This window comes from Lissotriton vulgaris, chromosome 8, assembly GCF_964263255.1.
Source record: "Lissotriton vulgaris chromosome 8, aLisVul1.2, whole genome shotgun sequence".
Classification (NCBI taxonomy): domain Eukaryota; kingdom Metazoa; phylum Chordata; class Amphibia; order Caudata; family Salamandridae; genus Lissotriton; species Lissotriton vulgaris.
In genome coordinates, this window is record NC_141696.1 from 705,248,729 (window position 1) to 705,261,134 (window position 12,406).

The 12,406-nt window shown below is 43.6% G+C and overlaps 1 protein-coding gene across 2 annotated transcripts in view; it reads right to left on the bottom strand.

The window, feature by feature from the left end:
• Window positions 1-245: 245 nt before the first annotated feature.
• Window positions 246-12,406, bottom strand: part of TLR8 (toll like receptor 8) — a 76,039-nt gene continuing 63,878 nt past the window's right edge. For both annotated transcript variants that reach the window (XM_086934572.1, XM_086934571.1), the window contains one exon: window positions 246-4,394. In XM_086934572.1, the coding sequence (XP_086790698.1) occupies window positions 1,186-4,386 (3,201 nt within the window). In that variant the 5' untranslated portion in view covers window positions 4,387-4,394 and the 3' untranslated portion in view covers window positions 246-1,185. The remainder of the gene's footprint in view (window positions 4,395-12,406) is intronic.

Below are 12,406 nucleotides of genomic sequence, written 5' to 3' on the forward strand. Positions count from 1 at the left end.
GCTGGAGTTGCGTCACATTTGTGACACACTCCAGCAATTCATCATTTTTGCGGATACTGATGTATCTGTTACTCCTTGCGACATGATGCATCATACAATAAATATAATGCATCATTTGTGTCGCAAGGAGGGCGCAATGAAAAGTGACGCATCGCTGTTTTCTCACAGCGATACATCACTTTTCATAAATGTTGCCCTGAATCTTTTCGGGGAATTTCAAGTTCACAAAATGGATACCATTGAGTGGGTAGTAATAAACACCTTTTATAAAGTACCTGAAAACAAATCAGTTTGTATAATATACTATGTAAATAATCATTGTAAGAGTAATTACAGATATAAACCTACACATCTTACATAGTTGCAGAGCTTGAGAAATTAAAACACTTTCATATGCCAATTTATCTCTTCTTCAAAGTGTGAAATAACTTAGAGTGCATCTTGGGTCTTTGCTGTCTCCTATTGGCCCCATGAGTCTGATGACAAGGCATGGCCGTTTTTAATTCTACCGACCCTAGATTAACACAATATAAGTCTCACATGTTTCATATTTCAACAGCTGAAAGTTTAGACTCAGCAGCCACCATCTCCTTAATCCTCGCTTTTCTCTGCCACATTTCAAGTGGAAAAAAGGCAATTGTTAGTTTGTTATTTATTGTTTGTTGAGCGCTCATACCAGAATAATAGAACACATATATTTCACATAGAAAAGTGGCTCCCACTGGAAAAGTGCCAGTACGGAGAAACATAATGGCGTCTAAGTGTTAATTTTACAGCTGTTAGGTTGGAAAAACGTGGCAAGAGTCGATAACACGATTAAATGGTATGGGGGTTTTGATAATGTATGCGATTCAATATCTGAAACTCATGTTGGGCTGAGCCTCCCACGTATGACGAGAAAGTCAAAAGTGATCTCACAGTGTCTGCTAAAATTACTTCGAGAAAAAAGAAGCTACAAATGTCACTAGACACAATGCAGAATCAAACAGATCCCCACTTATTTGTAATTTTTTAAACTCACAAATATCCCTAAAAGAGTTCATTTGCAAACACATAGGGGCCTATTTACAAGCCCTTTGAGCCACTTTTGCGTCTCTTTTTGCATGTTAAAAATGACGCAAAAGTGGCGCAAGGGGCTCGTAAACCTGCCCCATAGTGAATATGTACTGGAAATCATTGGTGATATCAGCGAATCTGAGGGCTATTGTTGATCCACTGAGCAAGAGCAACTGGATCTGGTTTATAATGAGGCATATTGGGATCAGTAAAGAAGCTATTGTAGCGAACATAATTGTCTGTTAGTACAACACTTTTTAACTTTTGCCAGAAAAAGCCTTCAGCATTCGGATTTTTAGGCCACTCAAGAATGGAGCTTTTGCAAAGGCGCTTCCTCAGGCGCATGTACTGGGAATGCTGCAGTACGGGCTGCAAGAGAATGAGGACAACCACATCCATGCTCTCGTCCATCAGTCTCTGCAGAGCGATGTAGAATGCAGTTTTGAAGGTACCACTTTTCACATACCGCTCCGTAAGAACAAATATTGTCTTCCTACTTTGATGGATGCTCTGCACAAGATTGTCAATGATGGCTTTGCCTGGCTCCCAGTCTCTTTCTTCCAAACAAAGAAGAACCTGCTTCTCTCCCTGCCCTTCCAAGTGAACAGATAGCTCCTTCAAAACCCATTCAGACGCTGCCGAGTCTTTTGTGTCATACGATATGTATGCATCATAAATACATTTTGCAAGAGAAACAGAATGATAGCCTTTTAATTTTGCCAAACAGAAAAAGTAAATATACCGCACATCCCAATAGAATAGATGTTTGAGTACTGATAATATTGTGGTATTTAAGATGATAAGGAAGGAACACAAAAATAAAGGCAGTCCAATGTGATCCAAATTACAGGTCTGCAAATTGAACAAGACTACTTTGGCACCATTCTTGTCAGAAGGGGTTAAGCAAGTTACATCAGTTGCTAGCCGTGGTATACTAAGGTTATTTGACTGAATCCACCTCAAAAAATCACTAGTTTCACAGGTGCAGTGAAATGGATTTCCCCTTAGCGCCAGAATCTTTAAGCTTCTTTGATTTAAAAATGCTGTTTGGTTGATGATCTGCAATCGATTGTTACTCAGGTCGAGATGTGTAAGGCAGAGGGCATGATCCAGAAACCCATTTTCAATTTGTGCAATGCTGTTATGATTCAGGAGCAGGGTCTTCAAAGACCACATTACATTATTGGCATCCGCACTCAACAATTGTAGTTTGTTTGCACTCAAATCCAGCTTTTCAAGGAAATGAAAGTCCTTCAGTCCTGTCCAGAAAAAGTAACCCAGCTCATTATTGTTCAAATACAACTCTTTGAGGGTCAGGGGTAGAGAGCTGAAAGCATCATTGGGAATTTCTTTCAATTTGTTGTATGAAAGATCAAGATATGTCAGATTGCTCAGCGATTTGAAACACTGCAGGTATCTTGTATCTCCAACGCTCCACATTTTATCAAGTCGGTTCCCTTTGAAAACAAGTTCACTCAAGGAGCTGCTGTTGATCTGTGAGTGTGTGAGAGTAAAAATCTTATTCCAGGTCAAATTTAATACCTTAAGATTTGGAAGGTATTCCAGGAATCCCAACTCGTGAATGATTCCTTCGACAACGAAATAATGTGAGTTATAACTAAGGTCTAGTACTTCCAGCTTATGCAATTCTGTGAATGCAACAGTAGTTTCCAAATCCAGCTTATTATAGGAAAGATCCAAATAAGTTAGATTAGTCAAGTAGATGAATTCAGTACCATTTACATATTGACCAATACCATTGTTTGACAGGTTTAAACAAGCAATGTCCCCAAAGCCTTTAAATTGCTCTGGATCTATATAGAAAATACTATTTAAGCTTAAATCTAAGGTTTTACCATAGCTACTGCACTTCGCATTAGTTAAGGGTTGGTAATTATTGTGGATACCATTGCGAGTGATCATGGTAGAATCCCACATGCCGGTATTTGCTAGTACCTTCGACTTTTTAGAAATAGAGCGTTTTTTGATTCTATGGTCCCGCATTCCGTTTCTGTGAGTATTGTGGAGTACGTTTTTGGACAGAGGAGAAATTCTATTCTCTGACAAGCAAATTACGGTCAAATTGGAAAACTGCTCCAATACTTGGAGGTCAATTTTTTGGATGAAATTGATTGCAAGGTTAAGAATATTTAAATTGGTAAGATTTATAAGGGGACTTAGGCTATTTTCCGACAACTTTTCAAACACATATCCTTTTATGTGCAATTCCTGGAGAGAAGGTAGTTGGGAAAAATTGGGTGATAAATTCAGAAATTTTGGATATGACCTTCTGTTATAATTAAAAGACAGATCAAGTACCTGTAAGTTTGGTAGTTTCAATAAAAATGTTCCTGTAGCAATTTCCTGCACCAAATAGTTTGTATCCAGGTTCAGCCTCTTTAATTGTGTTGTGCCTTCAAACCAGGCAGCAGGTATGTGCCTAAGTGAAGTGCTGCCAAGGTTCAGTTCTTGTAGATTAGCCAAGTTTTGAAATGCCAGGGGGTGGATTTCAAGAGCAGCACCGTTTGGGCACTCTTGGCATGGGTATGGAGCATTGTAACACCTGGGGCAGTTCCCACTTAAATGAAGAATTTTCAATTTAGAAAGGTTCTTAAAAACATTTTGAGTGACATTTTTGATCTGATTATTGCTGAGATAAAGTTCCCTCAAAGAAGCTGGCAGGCCGAGGGGCACATGGGTGAGGTTGTTAAAAGAAAGTGTAAGTATTTCTAAATTTTGCAACTCTTCAAAAGCATCTTCTGGAATGGAAATAGGTTTGCCACATGCATTGCCATAGTAACAATTGTGACCCAAATTGAAGTCAGTCAGATGGATAAGTTCAGAAAGGCTTTTTTTGCTGATTGGATGTATGTGGTTGTATTGCAAACTAAGTGTGTGCAAGGATGAAGGGATTCCCACTGGAATTTTACAAAGGCGAAATCCATCCACAAACAGATGGGTAAGCTTGTTTAAATTGGCGAACGCTCCCTCGGAAATATTCACCCCTCTGTCACAGAAATCACTGGCACTTTCGTTGTAGTAATGGTTCCAGCTCAGAATAAGCTTTGTGAGTTTGTTCCACCCTTGAAAAGATTTGGCAGCAATGGACTCTATCTTATTGTCTGACAGATTTAACTCTCCAGAACTTTCGTTGAATTCCACGGATTTCGGCACTTTCTGTAGTCCGCGGCTTCTGCAGTCAAAGCGAATGACGGAATCTTTTCTCGCCACGTCACAAGGCAGCGTCTTCCAACTATTTTCCACAGCAGCAAGTAATTCAAAAGCGCCATAGATGAGCAGCACCGAAATTAACTTGTGTGCCGAAATCATTGTGTGGTCTGAAAATAGAAAAAAAAACGCATTAGTGACATTTAAAAAATGAAGGCACGTGCGTCGTTTTCATGCTGAGAAGAGATAACTTTAAAGGTTCACGACTGTTATACGAGCGGCCATATTGGTTTTTGCCTGCTAATACTTTGACATGACTGCAAAGTTGTTACAAATGGAGGTATAGGATTACAATTTGCACACATAAATGTACCAGTAGCCTGTAGATTTTCCACCTTTTCTGTTTTTTAACGAGCGTCTGTGAAGCTCCAAGTAATTGACATGCAGTTTAGTTTGAATGATGCCATTTTAGCCAGATAAATCTTTTGTTCTACTAATAATTTAAATTGGAATGTTTGAGTTAGGTCATTGTCTACTCCAATTTGTCTCAGAATTACTTTTTTAAAGTACTTTAAGGGTCTCCCTTGTGACAATATTTGGCTGTATGGTTAGAGGATAAGTTATATTCTACTGCTATCCCTGGAGTGCTCATACAGGTCTACATCCTGCTAATATTGCTCCCTCCTCTACTGCACCCTTTGAAGGATGAAGGCCCACCTGCCTGAGGTGATTGGACTGCACACATCAACCTCACATGTGTGTGGATGTCCACAAACACAACGTTTTGCTCCTGCAATGGACCGACATACCTGCTTTGACTGTAAGAGGAGTGGGCTCAGCACATGCTGAGCTTCCCAGGTTGAATGCAGGCGGGGAGACAAAAGACTGCTGGTGATTTTCTGCCCCAGGATGACAATCACTCACCAGCATTAGGACAGCCTGGTGCCTCTACCAGACAGTAATTTGGCACCCTACCTTTGGATACACTGATGTGGGGAATGATGCCACCAAATCATTTGGAAGGCTATGGTTTGCTAGATACAGCCACACTAGGTCCCATACCGCACCACAGCTAGTGCTTAATTTGAGCCAGTGGTTGCCGGTGGGGTCCACTGGCCCTCTTTTTTGGGGGATCAGCACTTATTTTTCCTCATTGGAAAGTTTCCGAGAGCAAGACAGAAAAATAAAGGGGAAAGAAGGAGAAAGATATTGACTGAAAAAAGTCACAAAAGGATAACGTAGGAACCTGCAAGAAAGAGATAAAGGGATAGGAACATGGGGGTCATTTAGGGGACACCATGGGTCGCAACTGTGACCCCTGGTTTGCCATTTGCTACCTCTGGCAGTGATTTTGTGAACCCTGGCCCCAGAGGTGGCAAAATCAGTGCCTGGAACAGACAGGCAGCTCTTTCTAATGGAGGCTGGTTGGAGAGCCACTTGCCTGGTTTCTGTGTTTTTTTTATTAAACAATTAGTGAAAAATATTGTTCACTATTAATGTAACAAAAAAAGAACATTAGCTGAAATATGACCCAGTCTGGAAGCTAATGTATGTAAAAAATGCTGTAAATGTGTTTGCTTGCGGGTGAGAGTGTGTTTCAGTGCACGAGCATGTGTTAATGTGTTAGTAGTATGTGTAAGCATGTGTGTGTGTGTGTGTGAGTCCGCCTACCACCGTTCAGATCTGCAGCCAGGGAAGTCATCTGCGGCGTTCCTCAGGGCTCCTCGCTCAGCCCCACCCTCTTCAACGTCTACATGAGCCCCCTTGCGGCCATCGTACGCCAGCACAACCTCAACATCATCTCCTACGCCGACGACACCCAGCTGATCCTCTCCCTGACCAACGACCCCGCGGCCGCCAGAACCAACCTCCATGAAGGGATGAAAGACGTAGCCGAGTGGATGACGACCAGCCGCCTGAAACTGAACTCAGACAAGACGGAAGTCCTCATCCTTGGCTCCTCGCCAGCCACCTGGGACGACTCCTGGTGGCCCCCCGCCCTGGGCACCGCACCCAAACCGACAGACCACGCACACAACCTGGGCTTCATCCTGGACTCCTCCCTCTCCATGACCAGACAAGTCAACGCCATCTCCGCGTCCTGTTTCAACATCCTACGCATGCTACGGAAGATCTTCCGGTGGATCCCCACCGAGACCAGGAAGACGGTCACCCAGGCCCTCGTCACCAGCTGACTAGACTACGGCAACGCCCTCTACGCCAGAACCACCGCCAAGCTCCAGAAGAGACTCCAGCGGATCCAGAACGCCTCAGCCAGACTCATCCTTGACATCCCCCGACGCAGCCACATCTCCGGACACCTGAGAGACCTGCATCGGCTCCCCGTCAACAAGAGAATCACCTTCCGTCTCCTCACCCACGCACACAAAGCCCTACACGACCAAGGCCCGAGCTACCTCAACAACCGCCTCAACTTCTACGCTCCCAAACGCCACCTCCGATCGACCAACCACGTCCTCGCTGCCGTCCCCCGCATCCGAAGAGCAACAACAGGAGGAAGGTCCTTCTCCTACCTGGCCGCCAAGACCTGGAACATCCTCCCTACCGACCTCCGCCTGACCCAAGACCACCTCTCCTTCAGGAAGAAGCTCAAGACCTCGCTGTTCGAGCAGTAGCGGCACCCCACCCCCTCCCCCAAGCGCCTTGAGAACCTCTGGGCAAGTAGCGCGCTCTATAAATGCCTTGATTGAGTCAAAGTAAAGGTCAAATGGTATGCAATGTCACTTCTGCTTTCCCAGGCTTTTTGATGAATTGACTTCATGGACAGGAAGTGTTTTGGTAGTTGAATAAAGATGCATGAGGTGTGTCTAACAAAACTCAGCCTTAGTATTTGGTGCGCTGAGATTTAAAAGCGCGTTCCTGGGATTCTTCGAAGATCTTCAGCACAGCATTCTTCCTTCTACAAACTAAGCACTCACACAGCTCTTGTACCATATCTTGTGCAGCTGTTCTGTAATGTGTATTTATCTAGGGAACATGCTGGGGTTTAGGGAGCTATTGGCTGCAGGAGCGCAGCTTTCCCTGGACCCCGGGGTAAAGTATGCGATCCATAAGTGATTTTCCCCTGGGCATGCCAGGGGATGGCAGTATACTGATATATGGTTTACGGTACTCCTACCTATCACTGCCCACTTTGGGTAGAATACTGAAGAGATAAATTGAGCTCGAGTCACTTCCAAGATGAGGGAAACAATGGAGCCCATCTTGAATACCTAGTTAACCCTAGCCGAAGCACCGGCAGAGCCTCAAGTAGCTACTGTTGAATAACAGGAGGATTGTAATGGTCTCTGGCTTGGGACATTCTCAGGCTGCTGATCCAATAACAAAGGGTATCTGAGAATAGTCAGAATATTCTTCACTGCAGGTAGAAAACTCTCTTCACCCCCTTTTTGCTGGGACCCGGTTGACTGATCTGTCATCCTCCAACATACAAAACTTTCTTTTCACTGACCACCGAGGGGGATACAGATTGTCAGCAATTGTAAGAATATTAATTTCCTTTTCTACCCCTACGTGGGAAACTCTGGGAGATGGATTGAAGAAAGATGTTAAGGATATTTGCCAAAGGTTGCTCTATTGGAATCCAATGTCAGTTCAGATTTTTGGTCGATCCTATTGCTCAGTCAGTCAAAGTAACTTTATTTGGTCTAAATAAGACCATAAAAGTATATAAAAACATAACTGCACACACAATTCCAAAAAAGGATAAAACATCAATAAAAAGATAAACAATTAATTCCAAAATACAGAATTAAAACAAGTTTAGTCATCAAAATTGATACATCCTAAAACAATCCCTCCATTAGCAGCCTCATATTAAAACTAACAAACAGCCCATTTAATCAAAAATACTACCATCCTGGTTGAAACGTCCTGTATTCCCACCAAATCGACATATAACACACCTATTATCTAAGATCAACATTACAAGAAAATTTCACGTCAATAAAAAAAGTGCACATGCATAATCAGCTGCCTCTCAAAAAAAGAACTTGGGAACACTTAAATGAAATCCCTTCCCTCATCAAACAGCTTTCTCAATCTCAGAGATGAGGCAAGAAAGCGAGCTGTAGCATACATTCAATGTACTCCCGCAAGTGACTGCAGATACATCCTTCAGTTGATCTCATAAAAGCCACATAAAAACACAAAATGCAACAGGTCCTGGTGGAAACATAATTGCAGGTACAGAGACTTGACTTTGTGTTCCAGGCTTTAGGTTTGGGATATGCTAACAACGTGTCGAACTGGCTAAACTTCAACCTAGTAAGGAGGAATTGGTGAGGGACATTATTAGTAGTTAGTAAATAGGCCTCCATGGCAGGACAATTTATGATCCGTGTATAGCCAAGACCCATGGGTTTATCCAGCTCAATACCTTCCCTCTCAGATGTCTTCCATCGCAACAAGTTGTCCCTGATCCAAGCAATGTCAGCTTGTAAAATAGAAGAGGGCGACTCAAAAAAGGCGGACCTGCGAAGCTTGGCAAAAGTGTCCCTGATATACATAAGTCATTTGACTGACCTAAACCAATCAAACTTCAGACAGTCACTATTTCTCTGCCCAGAAGATTTTCCCGCTGCACCCGATGTTAAGTCATCTAATCAAGGGGAGAATTACAATAAGGTCCAAAAGATAGGGCAACCCAAGTTCCTTATGGTCCATGAGAGCAGGTTGGAAGCAAGTACAGCAAGTAAGCGTCTACAAAAACATTTTCACTTGGAGAGCCCTCAGATTTTCATAACCCTGTTGTCAAATCCCTCGCTGATACAGATCGGAATGCAGCTTTAGTTCCAGTTTGCGTTTATTGCAAGGCTCTATCTCCTCTGCCCTCTGTTTGGAGTTGGAGGCAAAGACTGGCGCATTGGTGGAACGTGGAGGAATAGATACAATTTACTTCAGCACGTTCCGGTTTTTGTGGTCAGTTAGCGCTCTAGCTGTTTTGTGCCGTCCGCCATTTTGTGCGCTCGCAATTAATTTGCGGCGCACTTCAACTGTGAAACTCCGGCGGTTGGTTGGGTTCCTTCTGAGCGCAGCCTTAATTCCGCAAAACCTTTGTTCTGGAAGTCTTGCCTGAGGAAAATTTCTGCTTTCGTCCTTCAGAATCCTGTTCCTGACTAGAGGCTGGGGAATTCTTTCTCCGGTCGTGTTGGCTTGAGAAGCTCGTTCCGTCCTGAAGCACCGCATTCCCTTTGGTTGCATTTCGGGGTAAGAGGTCGAGCCAGCATCAGTTAAATTCAGTTCTTGGGCAGCACAAGTAATTCCTGCATAACTGTGTGGTACCGTGAGAGCAGGTAAGCCTAAGATTTTTGATTAAAGTCGTTTTTTGGAAGAAGAAAGACTAAATCTGTTTTGAAGAGACAATAATGAAGAAGACATAATTACTGGAGCTATCTAGTGAGGTTTATCAGCGAAGTTGTTCATATAGACTGAGTTCCTAGTAGACTCTTGGCAGCGCTAATTTTGAATGCTGAGTAAAGACACCACAGGCTTCATGTATATAGGGGTATTCGTGTATATGCATATATAGGATACAAATATATACCACCATGCCAGAACTCTAAAGACTTGAGCAACCAATTGTATCCTGAGTCCAACTAGCAGCAAAAGACTTTTGGCGATATTTACAAGACTTCAAATCTACATAGAGAGAGGCTCTTGTCCACACTAATACAGGTAAAGTGTTTCAGGGAGAGAAGTCAGTAATAGCCAAGGGGTCAGAAGTTATAGGAACTGTAGTAATCATATGCTTAATGTTTCAGGTGAATTTCAACCCGCAAAATAAGACGAGTTGAAGAAGACACCAGTGTGGCAGTCTCCCTTGTTATCCACTTCCCCTTTCCCCCTCACTCCTGGGTTTGGAGTCTTCCAGGACCAGGGGTGTTTGGGAGTTGGGAAAATATCTGCTAGGTGACACTCTGCTTTGGACATCCGTCCCCACGGAATCTGGAATTGCAGGTGCTGCTTCTTGACACCTGTACATCGCTTTCATAAGTGGCTACTGGAGCAGATTTAGCCTTATGCAGGGCCTTCAATGGTTCTGTTCTCCTTTTAGTCACTTGAGATCCTTATTGTTTCCTACCTGTCAACTTTTGTATCCTGGTCAATTTTGCCCAGTAGGTCTTCCCAAGTGTCATAAGTCTTTGCTTTGCTTTAGGGGCTCAGTGTTACAATTTCAGTGAACCCAGTTAGCCCAAAGAGTGTTACCACTTGCTGCACCCTGATGGTAGACTGGTTAGCCTATCCTGGCCTTTGTATCACCATCACTCAGAGAGTTTAGCTATTATGTTACACTGTCGTTTTGTAATCCCCGACCTTTCACATCCATCCTGAGGACAGACAAATTAGCCATATTTCAATCTGGCACAACCCAGCCTACTGCATAGTTCCATGCAGTGCACAAACCACTACACTGACTCCACCTTTGCTGTGCGTAACATCTTGATCATCTCTATCTTCGCCACCATTTGCTGACTATTGCACTTCTGAGTATGCCAAAGGCCACCTTATTGAGGTACGTTACAGAATGTTTTCCCAAGATTGTTTTCCTGACCTGTTTACAGTAAGTGATTAATTATCAGACTCCTTATCAGACATGGCTCATGTGTAATGTTTATATATGTTGTTGTCCCAATCTTTCCAATATGAGGTAGAGGAATGAACGCTTTCATCATGTATTTTGAACAGTTGTGGCTTTGTTTTACTACGCATAGTTGCTCGTCATTATTTGAAAAGTAGAAGATAGGGAGAATAATGTCCCTAGTGCCAAAAAAAGATTTTGGCTCCACTTTATTTCTTTAACTAATTCCAAAAGCTGACCTCAGAATATCGAGTTCCTGATTTACGGTTGTGAAGCAATAGAAAATCCGTCAGGTACTGGTGGGAGTGCTAAATTCGCAGAAATATTCAACAGCTGAATTTTCGCCACTACCCAGTCCAATTGGCGGTGTGGGGTGGATACTTTTCAAAGTTAGCATTTTCATGTAGAAATGTAATGATTTTTCATTATTACCGCTCACTAATGATCTCACTTTAAGTTTGTCTGTGTAGGAAAGTGTCTCTTTTTGTATGATCACCCCCATTTTTTGCTTCAAAAACTGATGATTATGACTCTTATAGTGCACTGGAGTCTGATGCCTGTGAACTCTCCTCAAACTGTCATGTGTGACTTGGTAATCGCAAACTGGCAAAAGCTGTACCCCTTTATAAGTCCCTAGTATATGGCACCAGGGGTACCCAGGGCATTGATTATAAAGGGGTCCCCAGGGCTGCAGCACGATATTGTGTCACCTTGAGCATACCCTGCCAACTTATGGTGAACAAAGCGGTACAAAAGGGAGTCCCTTGCTCACTTTGCCACTGGATTCAAGCAAGCCTGGCTGAAGACGACTGTAATGCCAGAAACCGGTCCTAGGAAGCTTGAATCGGGTCCAGCCAAGGCAAGGCTTGGCAGTTCGGGCTGGACTGTTCCTATGAGGCCCAGGGTCAGACTGATTTGCATATGGCCATGTCTGAACTGGGGGGGCAGAGTGGGCTAAAGAACGGTGATGGATTAAACCCAGATTTGTTGACAGGGTGTGAGTGTTTGATTGGTTCAGATGCTCAGTCCATCACCACCCCCTTTTGTACCGCTTTGTTCACCATAAGTTGGCAGGGTATGCTCAGACCTGAGTCCCTTGCTCACTTTGCCACTGGATTCAAGCAAGCCTGGCTGAAGACGGCTGTAATGCCAGAAACCGGTCCTAGGAAGCTTGAATCCAGTCTAGGGAAGGCATGGCTTGGCAGTTCGGGCTGGACTGTTCCTATGAGGCACAGGGTCAGACTGATTTGCATATGGCCATGTCTGAACTGGGGTGGCAGAGTGGGCTAAAGAACAGGGATGGATTAAACCCAGATCTGTTGACTGGGTGTGAGTGTTTGATTGGTTCAGATGCTCCGTCCATCACCACCCCCTTTTGTACTGCTTTGTTCGCCATAAGTTGGCAGGGTATGCTCAGACATGAGTCCCTTGCTCACTTTGTTACTGGATTCAAGCAAGCCTGGCTGAAGACGGCTGTAATGCCAGAAACCGGTCCTAGGAAGCTTGAATCCGGTCCAGGGAAGGCATGGCTTGGCAGTTCGAGCTGGACTGTTCCCATGAGTTAAGGGTCAGACTAATTTG